We start from the raw sequence: 23921 nt of genomic DNA on the forward strand, positions 1-23921 counted from the left end.
TTTCTTTACTTATCTATTGTTCACCTAACATATTTTTTGCACTATTGGTTAGAGCCTCTAAGTAAGCATTTCACTGTAAGGTCTACACCTGTTGTATTCGGCGCACGTGACAAATAAACTTTGATTTGATTTGATTTACTTATCAAATATAAAACATAATATTATTATAGTGACATAGGCTAATGGTTTTATTGTGGGGGGGATATTTTTAGCCTGGGATTCTCATCAGGCAAGGGTAGGCTTACTTTAAACTTAAATATCTAGGTCTATTAAATAACGTTATATCATTTTTTTTAAATGATAAGACAAACTTTTAAACAAAACAGCAATTACAAACAAATTAATTCCCTATGAACCAACAAGTTTCAGTTTTAATGTCACATGCACAAGAACAGTGAAATGTCTACACCTGTTGTATTCGGCGCGCGTGACGAATAAACTTTGTTTGATTTGAGTTGACCAACACATCTGGATTGGAGCTGTGAACCCACACTTTCAACTGATTCATTATAGGTAATAAGCTTCTAGGTGTTCCCGTGACGCACAGAACCCACACCCTTTTAACGGAGAGCAGAAATCAGTGAAGCAGATATCAGAGCACAAGTCAGAATTGGGGCAAGCAACAGTAGATGGGCCAGGGAGTACATGCACATATCCAGATATCAAGAAACAGATGCTGAGCCAAACTGCTTGTTGACTTGAACAAACAAGACGAACTAGCACAGACAGACAGAAAACACAGGTATAAATACCCAGGGGATAAGTGGAGAAGGTGGGCGACACCTGGAGGGGCTGGAGACAAGCACAAGGACAGGTGAAACAGATCAGGGCGTGACATTCAGACTTGGGATTAGGACTACGTCCCCTGGCCTCCGATGACCTCATCCCCATGCATCACAGTTTTTGAGATCTCCAATCAACTCACTCCTATTTGTGCCTGCCCTGCCTTATATCTCCTTTGGTCTCCATTCCTCACCAGCTCTTATTTCTCTATACTGTTCCTCAAAATATGTAGCCATTTTAGTCCATCTGATGTAAAAATCATACTGAAATGTGCTTACAGCATAGCTGTACATAGTAGTTTATACTAAGAAGGACCTCTCCTATGTTCACTGACTTGAAGCTGACACTGGTAGACATGTGATGATGTATTGCATCATGTTCTCATTGCAGTAATAGGTTGAGCAAGAAATTATCAATGGGAGAATCTTTTTCCACTTACTCTCTCATGATTTCTCATGGTAATTTATCTTCCATGTCAGATTGTCTCCATGCTATTGAAGCCAGGCCACAGCTCTGTGAGTGACTACTCAGAGTTTAATGAAAAAAAATCACTTTTTTTTTTACAATAGTAATTAAAAGAACACTGAACAAAGGTAGCCTGCCGTTTAACCAGAGCAAGGAGTCTGGGTAGCCAAGCAAGAACAAAGGGATTGATTTAATTATTTCAGTCTATATTAAGTTCAGTCTACTACAAATGTGTTATAGGCATACAGTTACATTTCATGCATTTTACAGGGTATGTGCATCTGATGAAATAAACAGTGCTTCACCTTGAAAGAGTACAGGCTCCGCTCAACTGATAACTGCTCATGTGTGTTGGCCTACTGTGGATGAAAGTGAATCTTGGCCTGTGTTGACTTCTCCGTCATTTTCTATGATCACGTTACGATTGCTGAATCAGACGTAGAGAGGGAGGGGCTTATAAAACGGAGAATTGCGTCGCTTACTTCACCAATTTGTTTCCAAATTTCAACCATCGCCTCGAATTACTTTGACGCCTCTGCTATTTTTTTTTGTTTGGAAAAAAGGTAAATAGTACGCCTATTTAATCCATATATTGTTTTGGTTAACGTTGTAACCTATAGTCATTATAAAATTAAAGAAAAAAAGAATGTACAAGAGATAAATAGAGGTTCGTTTTGAGAATGCGCAATCGACACGTTGAACTAAGATTGTAGCCTAATATAATAACCATCTGTCTTTACGGTTACTTAGTAGTAATGGAATTTAGTTACAAAAACTGTCCAACAAATCAAATTTGGCTACAACAATAGTTAACTTCGTATCCTCTGCCCGGGTGTGTTTTGTTGTGTGGTTGGTGGTTCACTGCTGTGGCGAGCAATGGATGTCGCAGTCTTGTAAAGTAAAAACTTTCAGTCAAAATTCTAAAATGCTATAAGGCGTCTCACGTAGTAATCGTTCCAATATCTATTGTTTTTTTCATGTTATTTTGTGTCCATTTGTCATATTAATTATAGTAGGCCTACATGGCTAATGCAGATAACCAGGATATGTGAATTGAACTAATAGTCTGAAACAGGAAAGCAAAAAAAACTATGTTTTTATGAACCTGTCACCCAATATTAGAACCAACATTCTTTTTATGAACCATAGCCTACATTACAGACAATGCTGGATGCTAATCGAGCACAAAACGGGATTTTTCATGTTGCCTCATAGTTTAATGAAATCCAATGAGATTACATTTACCCCAGATCTAAACGCATATAGAGTTGTGCGCACTAAACTCTTGAAACAAATGTGGTTTTATGGTGTAATGTTAATCTGATGCGGAACAATGTGTGAAAAAGGCCTTTCACTGTCAGCAAGCCTGTGATTCTCAACTGTTGATCAGACATCACACCCTTATGAGTAATATTTTACTGGACAGTTTCTATATGTTCTTATGTGTGTTGACTCCCTTTTGCCTCAGGGGTCAATTAAAATGTTCCCCCACACATCAACTGATTCCTTTCATTGACGTTTCATTTTATTTATTTTTTATTTTTTACATCAACTGATTACTGGCCTACCTGTCAATGTCAATATTTTCCTTTCATTTGTACATATTCTCAGCATACCATGCCAGTTTCTGTCACCATTGACACAATAAAATGTGAGCCGAGCTAAACACTCTAGGCCTAGACGATGCAGCAACAAGCGATAACCTGAAACTAGATCACACTATTTGTAATAAAGTTATTTACTGTCTCTGGTTAAAATGTATTTTTCTTTGTGTTGATCCAGGGACTTGATCCGGACTAACCATGGGTGTTGAAGGGGGAATGAAATGTGTGAAGTACCTACTCTTCTTTTTCAACTTCATCTTCTGGGTGAGTAATGCAGATGGAAGTTTGGAATCCCGACTGGCTAGGATGTGCTGCTTCTGTCCTGTGAGGTCTGTTAAGTGTGAACTTGTGGCTCTAATACAGCTCAGCATCTGGATTGATTGTGAAATGCCTCTGACACTTAGTTAACCCATATCATGAGTAATTCAGGGAGTTCAGTTCCTCAAACTGCTGCAGAGCAATTCCATGGTTACGTAATTACGCTGAGACTCAGATTTTTCAATGAAAAATGTATACCAAATAAAACACCTGGATTTCAGAGTTTAACAAACCATACAACTCTATGCACTTGGACTACTTTTAATAATTTCCACTGAACATTTTTACAAAAACACATTTACAGGAAGAGCTGTACAGATACAAAGATTTGGTAACAGAATAAAACTCAGGGAGATTTTACAGTAATTCTGTTAACAAACTTTTCAAAATTTACTTTTTTTAAACTTAAAAAAAAAAATTCTGTGTAAATTGTTTGAAGTATTCATTGTGCATAGTGGTATGATTTGTTAAATCAATGGTTTTTGTTTTGCATTTTTAAAGGGAAAATCTAAGTTCCAGCGTAATTCCGTTACAGTGGAATTGCCCTACAGATCTACTGTATCGTATTAGTTTGGTCCATGTGTTATGTTAAGACAAGTCAACTATTTTCACTCTTACTTTAAAAGGAACATCTACGAATCGGGGAAAGAGCATGTTTTTCCATCATGACTCTTTATGGCTGTAAAATATATACACACCTCCTCCGCAACTGCCAGTTGTGATGTAGTTAACTACAAAGAAAATGTTTATGTTGGTTATGGGACAGAGAGCAAGGTTTATCACTTTCCATTAGTTTACCTCCATGTCCTAGTCTCTTAATGGTTTGGCATTAAACAGATATTTGTTATTTTTAGTTACTTTTATAAGTAGCCTACAACTGGTTGTGTATTTAATCTATACTGAACAAAAATATAAATGCAACATGTAAAGTAGAAAAAAGAGGGAAGTGTTGCTAAGGTACACAATAGTATGTTTTGGTAGACAGAAGGTGCTCTTTGGTAAAAAGGGTAAATTGGTCATCAAAAAGAAGAGGACCAAGGCACTCTTCATATAATTAAAGTGGCTTGGTCCTCCTTTCTTTTTGGCAACATGTAAACTGAATAAAAAAATCCCAGAAATGTTCCAAATGCACAAAGTGTATTTATCTCAATTTGTGCACACACATTTGTTTACATCCCTGTTAGTGAGCATTTCTCCTTTGCCAAGATAGTCCATCCACCTGACAAGTGTGACATATCAAGATGATGATTAAACGGCATGATCATTACACAGGTGCACCTTGTGCTGGGGACAATAAATGCCCACTCTAAAATGTGCAGTTTTGTCACAACACAATTCTACAGATGTCTCCAATTTTGAGGGAGTGTGCAATTGGCATGCTGACTGCAGGAATGTTCTTCAGAGCTGTTGCCAGATAATTGAATGTTCATTTCTCTACCATGAGCTGCCTCCAATGTCAATTTAGAGAATTTGGCAGTAAGTCCAAATGGCCTCACAACTGCAGACCACGTGTAACCATGCCAGCCCAGGACCTCCAATTCCAGCTTCTTCACTGCAGGATCGTATGAAACCAGCCACCTGGACAGCTGATGGAACTGGGCTTGCAAGACTGAATCATTTCTGCACAAACTGTCAGAAGCTCAGGGAAGCTCATCTGTGTGCTCATCATCCTCACCAGGATCTGACTGCAGTATGGCGTCATAACCGACTTCAATGGGCAAATGCTCATGTTCTATGGCCGCTGGCATCCTGGACAAGTGTTTTCTTCATGGATAAATCCTGGTTTCAATTGTACTAGGCAGATGGCAGACAGCGTGTATGGCGTCGTGTGGGCGAATAGTTTGTGGATGTCAATGTTGTGAACAGTGCCCCATGGTGGGGTTATGGTATAGGCAGGCATAAGCTACGGACAACTTACACAATTAGCATTTTTATAGATGGCAATTTGAATGCACAGAGATACCGTGATGAGATCCTGAGGCCTATTTTCTTGCCATTCATCCGCCGTCATCACATCATGCTTCAGCATGATAATGCATAGCCCCATGTCGCAAGGATCTGTACACAATTCCTGGAAGCTGAAAATGTCCCAGTTCTTCAATTGCCTGCATTCTCACCAGACATGTCACCCATTGAGCATTTTTGGGATGCTCTGGTTCGACGTTTACGACAGCATTTTCCAGTTCCCGCCAATATCCAGAAACTTGGCATTCAATCCAAAGAGTTCAATCTTGGTTTCATCAGACCCAGAGAATCTTGTTTCTCATGGTGTGAGTCTTCAGGTGCCTTTTTTGTCAACTCCAAGCGGGCTGTCATGAGTGGCTTCCGTCTGGCCACTCTACCATAAAGGCCTGATTTCGTGGAGTGCTGCAGAGATGGTTGTCCTTCTGGAACGTTCTCCCATCTCCACAGAGCAACTCTGGAGCTCTGTCAGAGTGACCATCGGGTTCTTGGTCACCTCCCTGACCAAGGTCCTGATTCCCATGATTGCTCAGTTTGGCTAGGCAGCCAGCTCTAGGAAAAGTCTTGGTGGTTCCAAACTTCTTCCATTTAAGAATGATTGAGGCCACTGTTCTTGGGGACCTTCAATGCTGCAGACATTTTTGGTACCCTTTTCCAGATCTGTGCCACGACACAATCCTATCTTGACGCTCTACGGACAAGTCCTTCGACCTCTGCTTGGTTGCACTGTCAATGGTGGGACCTTATATAGACAGGCGTGTGCCATCCCAAATCATGTCCAATCAATTGAATTTACCACAGGTGGACGCCAAGCAACACACACACATACACACACACACGATAGCATATGCACTATACACATGGATGTTGTACTGTGTATGTATGTGGTGGAGTAAGGGCTTGAGCACACAGTCTGAATGTATTGTATTGTAATGTTTAACATTTTATTAACTGCCTTAATTCTGCTGGACTGCAGGAAGAGTGGCTGCAGCCTTGGCAGCAGCTAATGGGGATCAATAATAAATATAATCAAGTTGTCCTCATGGCTTGGTTTTTGCTCTGACATGCACTTTCAATTGTGGGACCTTTTTGTATAGATGTGTGTGCCTTTCTGAATCATTGTAGAAGCTGTTAAGGAGACCTCTTGTCGTGAGTTAGCAGAGAAAAGTCCATGACTAGGGTGATTGGAGTGGCCTTTCCTCTGACACGCCTATTATAGGTCCTGGATGGCAGGAAGCTTTGCCCCAGTGATGTACTGGGACGTACGCACTACCCTCTGTTGCGCCTTATGGTGAGATGCCGAGCAGTTGCCATATTAGGTGGTGATGCAACCGGTCAGGATGCTCTCGATAGTGCAGCTGTATAACTTTTTGAGGATCTGGGGACCCATGCCAAATCTCTTCAGTCTCCTGAGGAGGAATATGTTTTGCTGTGCCTCATCACGACTGTCTTGGTGTGTTTGGACCATGATATTTTGTTCATGTGGACACCAAGGAACTTAACTCTCGATCCGCTTCACTACAGCCCCATCAACATTAATGGGGGGCCTGTTCGGCCCGCCTGTTCCTGTAGTCCACGATCATCTCCTTTGTTTTGCTCACATTGAGGGAGAGGTGGTTGTCCTGGCACAACACTTGTTGTCTTCAGCAAACTTAATGATGGTGTTGGAGTCGTGTTTGGCCACGCAGTTGTGGTGAATGGAGTACAGGAGGGGACTAAGTACACACCGCTGAGGGGCCCCAATGTTGAGGATCAGCATGGCAGACGTGTTGTTGCCTACCCTTACCACCTGGGGGCGGCCCATCAGGAAGTCCAGGATCCAGTTGCAGAGGGAGGTATTTAGTCCCAGGGTCCTTAGCTTAGTGATGAGTTCTGTGGTGTAGTCAATGAACAGTGAACAGTATTCTCACATAGGTGTTCCTTATGTCCAGTGAGATTGCGTTATCTGTGGATCTGTTGGGGCGGTATGGGAACTGGAGTGGGTCTAGGGTATCTGGGAGGATGCTGTTGTCAGCCATTACCAGCCTTTCAAAGCACTTCATGGCTACCAACGTAAGTGCTACGGGGCCGTAATAATTTAGGCAGGTTACATTTGCTTCCTTGGCCACAGGGACTATGGTGGCCTGCTTGAAACATGTAGGTTTTACAGACTCGGTCAGGGAGAGGTTGAAAATGTCAGTGAAGACACTTGCCAGTTGGTCCGCGCATGCTTTGAGTACATGTCCTGGTAATCGGGCTTTGTGCGTGTTGACCTGTTTTTAAAGGTCTTGCTCACATCGGCTACCGAGAGCGTTATCAGTCATCCAGAACAGCTGGTGCTCTCGTGCATGCTTTGGTGTTGCTTGTCACTGGATAGCTCACGTCTGTGTATCCCTTTGGAGTCCGTAATAGTTTTCAAGCCCTGCCACATACGAAGAGGATTCAATCTTAATGCTGTATTGACGCTTGTTTGATGGTTCGTCTGAGGGCATAGCGGGATTTCTTATAAGCGTCCGGATTAGTGTCCGGCTCCTTGAAAGTGGCAGCTTTTGCCTTTAGCTCGATGCGGATTTTGCCTGTAATCCATGGCTTCTGGTTGGAATATGTATGCACAGTCACTGTGGGGACGATGTCATTGATGCATTTATTGATGAAGTCGATGACTGAGGTGGTATACTCCTCAACGCCATTGGATGAATTCCGCAACTTATTCCAGTCTGTGCTTAAAAAACAGTCCGGTAGCATCTGCGTCATCTGACCACTTCCGTATTGAGTGTCACTGGTACTTCCTGCTTTAGTTTTTGCTTGTAAGCAGGAATCAGGAGGATAGAATTATGGTCAGATTTGCAGGGGAGAGCTTTGTATGCATGTATCTCTGTGTGGAGTAAAGATGGTTGTTTTTTTGCACATGTGACATGCTGGTAACTGATTTAAGTATGCCTGCATTAAAGTCCCCGGCACCTAGGAGTGCCGCTTCTGGATTATAATTTTCTTGTTTGCTTATGGCCTTATCGAGTTGGTTGAGTGCGGTCTTAGTGCCAGCATCGGGCTGTGGTGGTAAATAGACGGCTACGAATAATATAGATAGTGTCGTCTACAGCTTACCATAATGTACTCTACCTCAGGCGAGCAATACCCTGAGACTTCTTTAATATTAGACATCGCGCACCAGCTGTTATTGACAAACCCCCACCCCTCGGTTTACCAGACGTAGCTTCTCTGTTCTGCCGGTGCATGGAAAATCCCGCCAGCTCTATATTATCCGTGTTGTCATTCAGCAACGACTCGGTGAAACATAAGAGATTACAGTTTTTAATGTCCCCTTGGTAGGACAATCGTAATCTTAGGTCATCAATTTTATTTTCCAATGATTGCATGTTAGCCATTTAGAACGGATGGCAGTGGGAGTTTACTCGCTCTCCTACGGATTCTTAGAAGGCAGCCCGACCTGCGCCTACTTTTCCTCCGTCTTTTCACGCAAATGACGGGGATTTGGGCCTGTTCCCGGGAAAGCAGTTATATCCTTCTCATCGGACTCGTTAAAGGAAGAAAGCAGTATATCCTTCTCATCGGACTCGTTAAAGGAAAAAGCATCTTCCAGTTTGTGGTGAGTAATCGCTGTTCTGATGTCCAGAGGTTATTTTTGGTCATAAGAGACGGTAGCAGCAACATTATGTTCAAAATAAGTTACAAACAACGCAAAAAAACAACTAACAAAAGAGCACAGTTGGTTAGGAGCATGTAAAACGTCAGCCAACCTATTCGGCGCCATCTTAAAACCAACATATCAAGATCCGGATATGGACCTCAGCCAAGAGAAGCATATCTGGAATCAATATAGCTTAATCTATTGAATGTGCTGAGAACACATACAATGTATTTGTCAACATGCAACATCCTATTTTCTCTCTTCATATCTAAGGATATTGAACGAGTCCATATCCTGCCATAGGCAATGTCCATGTGTGATATTCTGAGTAATCCCAATATCATGTGTGTAAAAGAGAAAGGGGTGTGGTGGTGGGGAGGAGGAGAGCGAATCAGAGGGTATAAGTAGAATATGAGTCTTGTGACCATTTCAGTGTTATGACAATATCTTGTGACTTGTTCACTGATACAAAGCGTTCGTGTGAAAAGTTAAGACCGCTGGACTAATCCCTTACTGTGTAGATTTCCAGACTAATTCTGGGTCTTCTCTCTTCTTGAGAGAGAGCTCTGTCGCTCGCTGGGTATGTACATAGTCAATGGTAGGCTTCGATGGGGCCTCCTACGGTAGGTACACCTATAGCTCATCAACTTTGTCACTGACCTCAACCCTGAGTCTCTTAGGGGTGTCAGTGGACTGACTGAATTGAATGACCTATCAGAACATAGCAAAATCACACTACTACTTGAACAGAGCTATGCTCAATCATGAGGTATCAAAGCCAAAGGAACTGAATAATATTAAGAAATGCTATAGATGGAAGGAAAGTAGTGTGGAAATCTACCAAACAACATTCAAACCATTCCAGACAATTTCCTGAGCAAAATGTTTCACTGTAATAGTGAAGGTAGAAACTTGGCAGTAGAAAACCTAAACAGTATATTTGACCTCTCAGCTTCCCCATTAAATCTCCAATAGAAAACTGAAGAAAATGAACAACGATGAAGAATGGAAAACCCTAAGAAAGCAATTGAGAAACCTATCCAACCAAAAACGGGGAGACAGAACCTGAGCCTACGCCTTAACTATGGTCAATCACTGAAACAATACAGAAATACAGTACGGAAAAGAAGGAACAGCACGTCAAATCAGCTCAATGTAATTGAAGAATTAATTCACTCTAACCACTTCTGGGAAAATTGKAAAACAGAGTTATCTATCCAAAATGGAGATGTATGGATAAACCACTTCTCCAATCTTTGTGGCTCTATAACCAAAGAACAGCAAAAACATATACAAGATCAAAAACAAATCTTAGAATCAACTACAGTTGAAGTCGGAAGTTTACATACACCTTGGCCAAATACATTTAAACTTAGTTTTTCACAATTCCTGACATTTAATCCTAGTAAACATTCGCTGTCTTAGGTCAGTTACATCACCACTTTCATTTTAAGAATGTGAAATGTCAGAATAATAGTAGAGAATGATTTATTTCAGCTTTTATTTATTTAATCACATTCCCATTAGGTCAAAAGTTGACATGCACTCAATAAGTATTTGGCAGCATTGCCTTTAAATTGTTTAACTTGGGTCAAATGTTTCAGGTAGCCTTCCACAAGCTTCCCATAATAAGTTGGGTGAATTTTGGCCCATTCCTCCTGACAGTGCTGGTGTAACTGAGTCAGGTTTGTAGGCCTCCTTGCTCGCACACGCTTTTTCAGTTCTGCACACAAATTTTTTATAGGATTGAGGTCAGGTCTTTGTGATGGCCACTCCAATACCTTGACTTTGTTGTCCTTAAGCCATTTTGCCACAACGTTGGAAGTGTGCTTGGGGGTCATTGTCCATTTGGAAGACCCATTTGCGACCAAGCTCTCACTCCCTGACTGATGTCTTGAGATGTTGCTTCAATATATCCACATAATTTTCCTGCCTCATGATGCCATCTATTTTGTGAAGTGCACCAGTCCCTCCTGCAGAAAAGCACCCCAACATGATGCTGCCACCCCCGTGCTTCACGGTTGGGATGGTGTTCTTTGGCTTGCAAGCCTCCCCCTTTTTCCTCCAAACATAACGATGGTCATTATGGCCAAACAGTTCTAGTTTTGTTTCATCAGACCAGAGGACATTTCTCCAAAAAGTACGATCTTGTCCCCATGTGCAGTTGCAAACCGTCGTCTTGCTTTTTTATGGCGGTTTTGGAGCAGTGGCTTCTTCCTTGCTGAGCGGCCTTTCAGGTTATGTCGATATAGGACTCGTTTTTACTGTGGATATAGATACTTTTGTACCCGTTTCCTCCAGAATCTTCACAAGGTCCTTTGCTGCTGTTCTGGGATTGATTTGCACCTTTCGCACCAAAGAACCTTCATCTCTAGGAGACAGAATGTGTCTCCTTGCTGAGCGGTATGACGGCTGCGTGGTCTCATGGTGTTTAAACTTGCGTACTATTGTTTGTACAGATGAACGTGGTACCTTCAGGCGTTTGGAAATTGCTCCCAAGGATGAACCAGACTTGTGGAGGTCTACGTCAAAAAAGATTTGAGGTCTTGGCTGATTTTCTTTTGATATTCCCATGATCAAGCAAAGAGGCACTGAGTTTGAAGGTAGGCCTTGAAATACATCCACAGGTACACCTCCAATTGACTCAGGCTAATTGACATCATTTATCAGAAGCTTCTAAAGCCATGACATAATTTTCTGGAATTTTCCAAGTGGTTTAAAGGCACAGTCAACTCAGTGTGTGTAAACTTTTAACCCACTGGAATTGTGATACAGTGAAATAGTCTGTCTGTAAACAATTGTTGGAAAAATTTACTTGTCATGCACAAAGTAGATGTTCTAACCGACTAGCCAAAACTATAGTTTGTTAACAAGAAATGTGTGGAGTGGTTGAAAAACGAGTTTTAATGACTCAACCTAAGTGTATGTAAACTTCTGATTTCAACTGTATTGGCTACCGGAACCCACTGGATTCTGCAATTACATTGAATGAACTACAGGACAAAATGCAAACCCTCCAACCCAAAAAGGCCTGTTGATGGTATCCTAAATTAAATGATAAAATAGACAGACCACAAATTCCAATTGGCTATATTTAAACTCTTTTAACATCCTCAGCTCTGGCATATTCCTCTATATGGAACCAAGGCCTGATCACCCAATCCACAAAAGTGGAGACAAATTTGACCCCAATAACTACCATGGGATATACGTCAACAGCAACCGTGGGAAAATCCTCTGCATTATCATTAACAGCAGACTCGTACATTTCCTCAGTGAAAACAATGTACTGAGCAAATGTCAAATTAGCTTTTTACCAAATTACTGTACAACAGACCACGTATTCACCTTGCACACCATAATTGACAAACAAACCAAAGGCAAAGTTTTCTTATGCTTTGTTGATTTCAAAAAAGCTTTCGACTCAATTTGGCATGAGGGCCTGCTATACAAATTGATGGAACGTGGTGTTGGGGGGTAAAAACATACGACTTTATAAAATCCATGTACACAATTTATTTTATTTAGCTAGGCCAGTCAGTTAAGTACAAATTCTTATTTGCAATGACTGCCTACCCCTGCCTAGCCTGGACGACGCTGGGCCATTTGTGCACCGTCATATGGGACTCCCAATCACAGCCGGTTGTGATACAGCCTGGAATCGAACCAGGGTCTGTAGTGACACCGCTAGAACTGAAATGGAATGCCTTAGACCACTGTGCCACTCGGGAGCCCACAAACAACAAGTGTGCGGTTTAAAATTGTCAAACAACAATTTTTTTCCACTGGGCCAGGGGGTGAGACAGGGATGCAGCTTAACACCCACCCTCTTCAACACATATCTATATATCTCAACTAATTGGCGAGGGAACTAGAACAGTCTGCAGCACCTGGCCTTACCCTACTAGAATCTGAAGTCAAATGTCTACTGTTTGCTGATGATCTTGTCTCCAACCAAGGACGGTGTACAGCAGCACCTAGATCTTCTGTGCAGATCTTGTCAGACCTGGGCCCTGACAGTAAATCTCAGTAAGACAAAAACAGCAGTGTTCCAAAAAAGGTCCAGTTGCCAGGACCACGAATACCAATTACATCTAGACACCATTGCCCTAAGAGCACACAAACTACACATACCTCGGCCTAAACATCAGCGCCACAGGTAACTTCTACCAAGCTGTGAACAATCTGAGAGACAATGCAAGAAGGGGCTTCTATGCCATCAAAAGAAACATAAAATTCGACATACCGTTTAGAATCTGGCAAAAAATACTTGAATCAGTTATGGAACCCATTGCCCTTCATGGTTGTGAGGTCTGGGGTCCGCTCACCAAATTCACAAAATAGGACAAACACCAAATTGAGACTGCAATTTTCTGCAAAAATATCCTCTGCGTACAATGTAAAACACCAAATAATGCATGCAGAGCAGAATTAGGCCGATACCCGCGAATTATCAAAACCCAAATTCTACAATCACCTAAAAGAAAGTGATTCCCAAACCTTCCATAACAAAGCTATTACCTACAGAGAAATTAACCTGGAGAAGAGCCCCCTAAGCAAGCTGGTCCTGGGGCTCTGTCCCAGGACAGCAACACAATTAGACCCAAACAAATCATGAGAAAACAAAGATAATTACTTGACACATTGGAAAGAATTTACCAAAAAAAACAGAGCAAACTAGAATGCTATTTGGCCCTAAACGGAGTACACAGTGGCAGAATACCTGACCACTGTGACTGACCCAAAATTGAGGAAAACTTTGACTGTGTACAGACTCTGTGAGCATAGCCTTGTTATTGAGAAAGGCTGCTGAAGGCAGACCTGGCTCTCAAGAGAAGACAGGCAATGTGCACACTGCCCACAAAATGAGGTGGAAACTGAGTTGCACTTCCTGAACTCCTGCCAAAAGTATGACCATATTAGAGAAACACACTTCCCTCAGATTACACAGACCTACAAAGAATGTGGAAACAACTCCAATTTTGATAACCTCCCATATCTATTGGGTGAAATACCACAGTGTGCAGCAGGATGTGACCTGTTGCCACAAGAAAAGGGCAACCAGTGAAGAACAAACACCATTGTAAATACAACCTATATTTGTTTATTTTCTAACTATTTGCACATCATTACAACACTGTATATAGACATTAGATTTGAATTGTCTTTTATTCTTTTGGAGTAATGTTTACTGTAAAGCAAAAAATGTTATCTATTTCACTTGCTTTGGCCATGTAAACATATGCTTTCCATGCCAAGAGAGCCCCTTAAATTGAGAGGGAGATTTCCCTCCTTCCTTTTGGGTGTTTTAATAGCATAGTTTATTTTATTTTTTACATGATAATCTTAGTGAGTGATGTGTTCTATTTATAAAAAATATATACATTTGTATTGAGATGTAGGCCTACATTTAGTTTCATGGCCTCTCTCTCCTGTGTCTGTGTACCTACCTCTCCACTATATAGAAACCAGGCAGTGAGTAATCCTAACCCATGACAAATATTTACATTGGGGTTACCAATGATGAAAGGACCGGAGTGGGGGCTGGATGTACCTAGATTTAAAAAAATTGTTGGGTTCTTCCTCCTGTATCTTGAATCATGACTTTAATGAATGATTATCCATAATGGTAGCATCCAGGATTGTGACTCCAAAATTACACAACATTCATTATTCACCATTCAGTTCCTATTGAGCAAAACATAATTTGAAAAGCAAACTGCAAATGCATCTAACAAGTTTGTAGAGTCACACGCTTGATGTAGTCATTGCATGCTAGGAATATGGGACCAAATACTAAGGTTTTGACTTCTTTGAATTTGTCCAAATACTTTTCTTCACATGGGGGGAGGACTAGATAGTACTAATTTTCAAATGACTATCTCTTTTAAAGTAAAGATGCAGAAAATGTGACTACATAACTTTATCTCAAAGTATTTTCTCGTTTGTGTCCTTGATCCATATTAGTTCATTTGAATGCTAATTTAGGACCCAGTAACCTGACTGGTTCCAGCATTCCTGAGTGACCAAGGGGTTACTAGAAGTTGCTCTGGGTCTGAATGCTATTCTGAACTCATTACAGGACCTGAAACAACTTTTGATTGAGACTGGGTTAAGCCAGGATCTGATGTACATTAGTCTTACATACACTTTAGTACTTTCTTGCCATTTTAAAAGTATGGCCTCTTACAATAACAAATGTATAACTCAGTTGTACAGATTATGAAATTGTCTTCACATGCTTTGGTTTAGACTAAGATCCTATTCACATATTTCAAAACGTTTGAATATCTGTTGCGTTGTAGAAATCCGTGCGTGAAGATGTACATTTGTGACTTCTAATCATGTACTCTCCATCTCTCTGTTTCTTTCTCTCTAGCTGTGTGGTCTGGCTCTAATAGTTCTGGGAGTCTTGGTTCAGGTGGCTCTCCACAACACCGTAGTGATCAATAATGTCTCCGCCTCGTCAGCCCCCATTGTCCTCATCGTGGTGGGGGTCGTCGTCTTCTTCATCGCCTTCTTCGGCTGCTGTGGAGCCTGGAAGGAGAGCTACTGCATGGTCACCATGGTATGTTCACGTATAACATGACACGCATGATATAACCTCTATGCAGTAGAACTGCTGCATAGTGGTCACCATGATATTCCAAACAAAATGTGTTGTATACACGTTTGATCTTGTGTCCACATAGGGCTGCGGCGGTCATTCAATTTTGTCAGCTGGTGATTTGTCTAGCAAATAACTGCCGGTCTCACAGTAATTGACTGTTAATTAACAAACACATTTAGCATCTCCTGGCTTCTCCACACAGCCTGCAAACTGATGTAGACCGTAGGAACATCTATTTTTAAAAAGTCTAATAGATCCATGTAATATAGCCTACACCTTCACAATAAATCCATCATTTATTTCAGACGGGTCTAAAGAAACTTGATATGAAGAAAATGTAGTCTATTTCAGAAGAACAGAATAGCGTACTCTGATTTGTCCTTGTGTTAGGCCCTGATCTGGCTATGCCATTTGGCTGTGGGCTACACTAGTTCATTTAGCAGACAAGATTTGCTTATAATTCTGTGGCATTTTATAGTATGAAGAATACAATTGAACATAGCTGAATAAAATAGAAAGCATATTTTCAACAAACGATTTGAGGGAGTGCACACGTTTTGAACGATTACAAAGCAACAGGTCCTCATATGCTTAATTTAGAGATTTATCTAACTTTAATTGTGATTAAAACCGCCGGGCTATATGTTTTCGATTTTCAAATCATTGTAAGGCTGCATGATGTGACTGATGATTTGAATAAAGTTGCATGAAAGGCATGAGCTCTGCTTTGTTTTTCTGTGCAGGCTGTACACACTTCATCAGTCTTTCATTGACAATTTTGACATGCACTTGATAATGCCTCGAATTTCATGGCGGCATCCCCTTTGTGAGGATGTAACGCCCCCTAAAAGAATCCATGCCTTTTGCGGCCTGTGGCCATTGTGCCCTTGGGCTGAATATAATCATAATAATTCCCTTCTCCCTTCTGCGTGTTCCGAAGCACCTCACTCGCATGGTTCTCTCATATCTCAATACTTATTAGTCAATGCCTGTCACGTGATCGGGTCCTTCTCAAAGGCTACAAGTGAAGACCGACACATTGGGGACGCAACTGCGTCGAATTCCCGAGGCGCATATTGAAGCTGTTGGAAGAACTGTCCACATTTACATTTCGTCAGCCAACAAGATGAGGCCTAACGAACAGCAAAAGCACTAGCCTATGTCATGTTTTTAAGCAATGAGGATGATGCAACAGATTACGTTTAGCTTAAAATGTTGATGCACTATTAGGTTATTCACATAAGTACAGCAGTGCTGTCGTCGAAATTCAGTACTGAGAGAGACTTGGTCATTTCATCAAACAATCATATTTATTTATTTAATTATTGCAATAATGAAACCAATCAGCCCAACAGTCTTGAATGTTGAGCTGAGCAGCCTAGCCTTTACAGACAATGCACAGTTTATATAGCTGATACCCAGAATGCATAGTCATGATTGGTTCAACCACTCTCATATAGATTGGGGGGTTCATCCTGTGGTCATCTGCCTCTGGTGATGTCTCCCAGATGCCAGGATAATTAGGAATACTGAGGCCTTTGTTCTGTTCCTCCAAGCTCTATCTCGGTGACACATACCACATCTTATCTATGGAATGTCAGCTGTAGGTTTTTACCTAGCCATCACTTAATCAGTTGCCAACCCGAGCTTAAAAAAACTCCTCAGTTCACGTAGAATGAAGGAAAGAAATGTCTTAATACAGTATTAGTTAAGTAAATAATTGTTAAATATCCAACAAATCAGGTAAATATGCATTTGTGCTATCACGGTGTGCACACGGCAGTAGGCTATAACATGAATATTCCAAAATGCAATCAATTAGCGGGAAAACGCCATTCTCAAAAGTGATCGCAAATGCAATTCATGCATGTAATGCTTTTATTATAAAGGTGCATTATGGTGACAATGCTCTTCCCCGAACTTGAAGCACACGCGCAGCTATGTATGCCAGTTAGGCGCTACACCTGTTGTAAAGCGGCTTAATGTGCTTTAAGTAGTTATTTGGCCGCTTTAGTTGTGATAAACCTTTTCAAAACATACAGGGCTATGGGCTAGGCTACATCAGGTGTACGACTATGATTTTGAAAAAGTAAAAAAAAAAAAGACATGCACTTGCTGGGCATCATTCACAAGTGAAAGGCTAATATTGTCACCCAGCAAACTATTCTTGATTTAATCTTGTCTTTACATATACTAAATAATATGTGAAATTTGTTTTGATTTTAGAATGGACCACTATCATGAACCTGTGTCGAAACAAGGGCAGGGGGAAAAATGTAATTTATGCACTTAAATAGCAAATGGAGAATCCTTTCCCATGGTTCATTTTCATGCCAGCCAGGCACTCCTGTTTGTAAAGAGAAGCAATGTGCTTAATATTAGTTGAGCAATATAGTAGGCCTAGCCTATAGAAATCTGGATCCTCCTTTTTAAGAGGCCATCAACTTTCTCATGCAATTGCATAGCCTATAGAGATGTTGCGCAACATGAGCTCATGGGCTCTCATGATTTTCAATTACCTTTGCATTAATGTCTGAGTGATTAGGGGTGGTGGTTAGTGGTTAGTGTTGGGCCAGTAACCGAAAGGTTGCTAGATCAAATCCCTGAGCTGACAAGGTAAAAATCTGTCATTCTGCCCCTGAACAAGGCAGTTAACCCACTGTTCCCTGGTAGGTCGTCACTGTAAATAAGAATTTGTTCTTAACTGACTTGCCTAGTTAAATAATAAAATTAGAGGGACAGTAGAGTGCTGAGTACCAGGCAGTACATTTGCTTGGAAAAGCCTAATTACCGTGACTAAACCGTCACATGGAATTTGACTACCATCATGACTTGTGAACGCCGATGTGGCGGTAATACAGTCACCGTAACAACCCTATGTCCACATACGTTTGCTCTTGTTTTGGAAAAGCAGTCTGAACCAACTGGTTTGACAATGCTTGTCTTTTACATCTAGGCAACATTTATTCTAGTGAATGCAATTTTTGTTCCATTCAGACATAAAATGGATTTTGTACATGACATGGCCAAAAGTGTGGACACCCCTTCAAACTAGTGGATTCTGCTACTTCAGCCACACCCGTTGCTGACAGGTGTATAAAATCGAGCACATCGCCATGCAATCTCCATAGACAAACATTGGCAGTAAAATGGCCCTACTCAAGAGCTCAGTGACTTTCAATGTGACGCCTTTTATAGGATGCCACCTTTCCAACAAGTCAGTTTGTCAAATTTCTGCCCTGCTAGAGCTGCCCCGGCCAACTGTAAGTTCATGTCCTCGGTTACAGCTGTCCTCCGTTGCAACACTCACTACAGAGTTCCAAACTGCCTCTGGAAGCAATGTCAGCGCAAGAACTGTTGAAAGGGAGCTTCATAAAAATAAAAAAAAATGGAAGCCATTTAATGGGTTTCCATGACCGAGCAGCTGCACACAAGCCTAAGATGACCATGCACAATGCCAAGCATCGGCTGGAGTGGTGTAAAGCTCAAAGCCATTGGACTCTGGAGCAGTGGAATCGCGTTCTCTGGAGTGATAAATCACACTTCACCATCTGGCAGTCCGACAGACACATCTGGGTTTGGCGGAAGCCAGGAGAACGCTACAATGCATAGTGCCAACTGTAAAGTTTTGTGGAGGAGGAATAATGGTCTGGGGCTGTTTTTCATGGTTCGGGCTAGGCCCCTTAGTTCCAGTGAAGGGAAATCAACGATACAGCATAAAATGACATCCTAGACAATTCTGTGCTTCCAACTTCTTGGCAACAGTTCGGAAGGCCCGTTCCTGTTTCAGCATTACAATACCCCAGTGCACAAAGCGAGGTCCGTACAGAAATTGTTTGTTGAGATCGGTGTGGAAGAACTTGACTGGCCTGCACAGAGCCCTGACCTCAACCCCATCGAACACCTTTGGGATGAATTGGAACACCGACTGCAAGCCAGGCCTAATCGCTCAACATCCGTGCCCGACGCTCTTGTGGTTGAATGGAAGCAAGGCCCTGCAGCAATGTTCCAACATCTAGTGGAAAGCCTTACCAGACGAGTAGAGGATGTTATCGCAGCAAAGGGAGGACCAACTCCATTAATGCCCATGATTTTGGAATGTTCAACGAGCAGGTGTCCACTTACTTTTGGCCATGTAGTGTATTTTACAGTAGCTCAATCTAAATCCTTATACATTTTTTGCTTATTTGTTTAAATCCTTTAATCTTACAAAAATAGCTAATATATTTATGAGCTAATATATATTTCTCATTGTATATTTTCTCCCAAGTTCACTATCCTTCTGGGTCTGATCATTATCACTGAGATTGGTGCGGCCATCGCTGGATATGTCTTCAGAGGCAACGTGAGTATACTCGTATATCAGGAAGCTTTTTTTTTTTTTTACACGTCTAATTATCTATACAGTAACATATGTACAGTCTACACCTATTAACTTAATTTTGTAATTACACAAGTTAACCATGTTTTTCTTTAATTTAGCTGACAGTCATTGTCCATGAGAGTCTCAATGACATGGTCACCAAATACAGCAACGGCACTGACGAATTCAAGAAGGCCCTGGATAACCTGCAGATTGATGTTGGTATCAACCATTAAGTATTGGTAGATGCTAGATCTATATACTTTGGAACAAAATAAACAATTGACATACACTAGCTAGTTTTCCATCCAATTGGAGATTGGTTTTCATGCGAATATTCAAAAATCTGCATAATAACAATGTATGCAATTTTATACCAGAGATGTTTCCATCAAATTGACTTGTTGCAGATAAAAGGCTGTGCGTGAGGACGTAGTGCACATAAAAATAAATTTTGCGGTTAAATTCCCTAAAATAAAAAGGTTAAATGGGTTTCCATCACATTTTCAACTCTACTGATGTTTTCTTCACAACATTTTTTGTGCACAGTCTGGTATTGGCACGTGTGCTCTAGCCAACAGCTGGTAGATAGTGCGGTTATAGCCTACATGAGATTATTACGCACAAGTGTTTTTATTTGTCAAATGGCAGCCAAGCATCGACGATCACCAGAATAAGACCCTCAATATTTATTGGAAAGGAGCATCAAGCTCATCACCTTGCATATTCACCACCCTGTGAAGTTCATCATAACTTATTTAATCTGTAGCTGAATAAACTGCATGCTTTCCCAACGAGTCGTAGTTCGAGGACCACAAATGTCATCGCATGACTCCAAGTTTACTTTGAATTGATGGTTATATAAATATTAAAGCATTTCCACTGACATTTCTTGCTAATTCATTTTACAGTTTTGTCGACGTTTGGAAAGTTTTACCGACARATGTTATGTTTCCATCAGGACTGTCATTAAATTTTTTTGTTTGTTGAGCCAACGTACTTTACTCACATAAAAAAAGTTGGATGGAAACCTGCTTATTGACACTTGTGACGCCACCTTCAGTGGAGTTGCAACATACTACTGCAAATCTAGACATTTTACTGCACTCGATCCTGCATCTTACATTTGTCGTAATGTGAAGAGTTTGCATTCTGTGTCTTGCTTAATTTGGCACCTCATGTAACATGACTATCTTGTTAGTGTTTGTCTACTATGCCACGATGTTTATCTTGTCTTTATCTTCTTCTGTTGACATTGAGGAATATCCTGGCCTGATCCAGTCTGTTTCCCCTGTTGAACTTACTAACCTTACTACCTAATTTTGCTGTTGTCTCTTCCTCTATCTGGCTTTCCCTGTATACCTTTCATGTTCAAACTCATTCTCACCCTTCTTGCTGTTCTTCATCCAGCTGAAATGCTGTGGAGTGATCAACGCCACTGATTGGAGAGGAAACTTTGGGTCTGGCACAAACTCTGTGCCAGACTCCTGCTGTGTCAATGTCACCGCTGGCTGTGGTCAGGGGACCATGAAGGATTCAAGCAAGGTGCACCAGATGGTAAGGTTCAACCCAGTGGTTGTTTTGATTAGTTTTTTTGTTGTGTGAAATAAAAACACCAATTCATCCAAGCAAAAAGACCTCCAGAACAGTATTGGAGTCGGGAATAACATTTCTCTCTGATTGCTATCTAGGGGTGTCAGACTGTTGTGGAGGAGCTGTTGAAGAAGAACATCATGTGGGTCATTGTAGCGGCACTGGTGATCGCTTTCCTGCAGGTAGGAGCAAACAAACACAAAGCATATACATTTTCACACACAAATCCTGGGCTCAGAAGACCCACAGATTGTAGATGCTAGTTCAACACACATACAGTGCCTTCGGAACCTACTCAGACCCCATTACTTTTTCAACATTTTGTTAGGGTACAGCCTTATTCCTCAATCTACACACAATACCCCATAATGACAAAGCAAAAACTGTTTCATGTTTTTAATAAATAGCAAATACAAAACTGAAATCCCATTTACATAAGTATTCAGACCCTTTTAATCAGTACTTTGTTGAAGCACCTTTGGCAGCGATTATAGCCTCGAGTCTTGGGTATGATGCTATAAGCTTGGCACACCTGTATTTGGGGAGTTTCTCCCATTCTTCTCTGTTGATCCTCTCAAGGTCTGTCAGGTTGGATGGGGAGTGTTGCTGCACAACTATTTTCTTGTCTCCAGTAGATGTTTGATCGGGTTCAAGTCCGCGCTCTGGCTGGGCCACTCAAGGACATTCAGAGACTTGTCCCAAAGGGTCGTTGTCCTGTTAGGTGACCCTTTGCCCCAAGTCTGCTCTGGAGCAGGTTTTCATCAAGGATCTCTCTGTACTTTGCTCTGTTCATCTTTCCCTCGATCCTGACTAGTCTCGCAGTCCCTGCTGCTGAAAAACATCCCCACAGCATGATGCTCCACCACCATGCTTCACCGTAGGGATGGTGCCAGGTTTCCTCCAGACGTGACGCTTGGCATTCAGGCCAAAGAGTTCAATCTTGGATTCATTAGACCAGAGAATCTTGTTTCTCATGGTCTGAGTTAAGTGCCTTTTTAGCAAACTTCAAGTGGGCTGTCATGTGTCTTTTCAGTGAGGAGTCGCTTCCGTCTGGCCCCTCTATCATAAAGGCTTGATTGGTGGAGTGCTGCAGAGATGGTTGTTCTTCTGGTAGGTTCTCCCATCTCCACAGAGGAACTCTGGAGCTCTGTCAGAGTGACCATCGGGTTCTTGGTCACCTCCCTGACCAAGGCCTTTCTCCTCCGATTGCTCAGTTTGGCCGGACGGCCAGCTCTAGGAAGAGTTGGTGGTTCCAAACTTCTTCCATTAAAGAATGATGGAAGCCACTGTGTCCTTGGGACCCTTCAATGCGGCAGAATTATTTTGGTACCCGTCCCCAGATCTGTGCCTCGACACAAACCAGTCTCGGAACGCTATGGGCAATTCCTTCGACCTCATGGCTTGGTTGCACTGTCAACTGTGGGACCTTATATAGACAGGTGTGTGCCATCCCAAATAATGTCCAATCAATTGAAATTACCACATGTGGACTCCAAGCAACATAGGCACAGACGGATGCATACACACACACGATAGCATATGCAGTATACACACATGGATTTTGTACTGTGTATATATATATATATGGTGGAGTAGAGGCCTGAGGGCACACAGTCTGTGAATGTATTGTAATGTTTTTAAAATTGTATGAACTGCCTTAACTTTGCTGGACTGCAGGAAGAGCAGCTGCAGCCTTGGCAGCAGCTAATGGGGATCCATAATAAATATAATCAAGTTGTAAAAACATCTCAAAGATGATCAATGGAAACAGGATGCACCTAAGCTCAATTTTGAGTTTCATAGCAAATGGTCTGAATACTTATGTAAATATGGTATCTGTTTTTTGTTTTGAATAAATTTGCAAACATTTCTATACCCGTTTTAACTTTGTCATTATGGTGTATTGTGTGTCGATTGCTGAGGAAATTGTTATATTTAATTCATTTTCGAATAAGGCTGTAATGTAACAAAGTAGAAAGTCAAGGTGTCTGAATACTTTGAGGCACTTAATTTATTTAATATATTATACTATGTTTTCTAACTTTTTGTGTGTTTTCAGATCATGGGCATCATATTCGCCTGTATGTTGATGAGGGGCATTCGCAGTGGCTATGAAGTCATGTGATCATTCTGCCAATGAGGGGAGTGGCTGTCAGCTGCTCTCTCAGGTCAAATTATGTTCAAATATTTGTGATTGAGTAACATCTATCATTTCTTTACAAATTTCTTATTCTCAATGTAAACACATAACAGGGGACTTTGCATTGAGGCCAAAATGTAACCTGCCAAGAATATCAATGTTCAGTAATTTTGAGAAAATTATATGTATTTAAATGGAGCAGCATTCTGAAATTTGAGTTCGCACTTGTTTTTGTTGACTCACATTTTTTAACTTTGATTTTATCAACATTTTTCTACTCAATACTTTTTCTGATAAATACATTCTAGTCTAATGTTCTTGCTGATTCACGATTTTCATTAAAGATTTCAGTTAATATGTTTCACCTTTGTTGATTGACTCCGATGCGCTCTGTTGTCCAAGTGGAACATTCTTTGTGGCTCCTCACTGAAGCTACACTGAACAAAAATATAAAC

The 23921-nt window shown here is 41.2% G+C and overlaps 1 protein-coding gene across 1 annotated transcript; it reads left to right on the plus strand.

Moving 5' to 3' along the window:
* The first annotated feature begins 1687 nt into the window (after positions 1-1687).
* Positions 1688-23827, plus strand: LOC111966701 (CD63 antigen). The gene is made up of 8 exons (XM_070444569.1): positions 1688-1811; positions 3031-3116; positions 15140-15328; positions 19641-19715; positions 19853-19951; positions 21144-21290; positions 21425-21508; positions 23386-23827. The coding sequence occupies exons 2-8, from the start codon at positions 3051-3053 to the stop codon at positions 23449-23451; spliced, it is 726 nt and encodes a 241-aa protein (XP_070300670.1). The 5' UTR covers positions 1688-1811; positions 3031-3050; the 3' UTR covers positions 23452-23827.
* The last annotated feature ends 94 nt before the right edge of the window (positions 23828-23921 follow it).

Source organism: Salvelinus sp. IW2-2015, linkage group LG7 (assembly GCF_002910315.2).
Source record: "Salvelinus sp. IW2-2015 linkage group LG7, ASM291031v2, whole genome shotgun sequence".
Lineage (NCBI taxonomy): Eukaryota > Metazoa > Chordata > Actinopteri > Salmoniformes > Salmonidae > Salvelinus > Salvelinus sp. IW2-2015.

Coding starts and splice junctions, on each gene's coding strand:
- LOC111966701 (XM_070444569.1), top strand. CDS start 3,051: ATGGGTGTTGAAGGGGGAATGAAATGTGTGAAGTACCTACTCTTCTTT. Junction 19,716..19,852: donor GATATGTCTTCAGAGGCAAC/GTGAGTATACTC, acceptor TCTTTAATTTAG/CTGACAGTCATTGTCCATGA. Junction 21,291..21,424: donor CAAGCAAGGTGCACCAGATG/GTAAGGTTCAAC, acceptor ATTGCTATCTAG/GGGTGTCAGACTGTTGTGGA.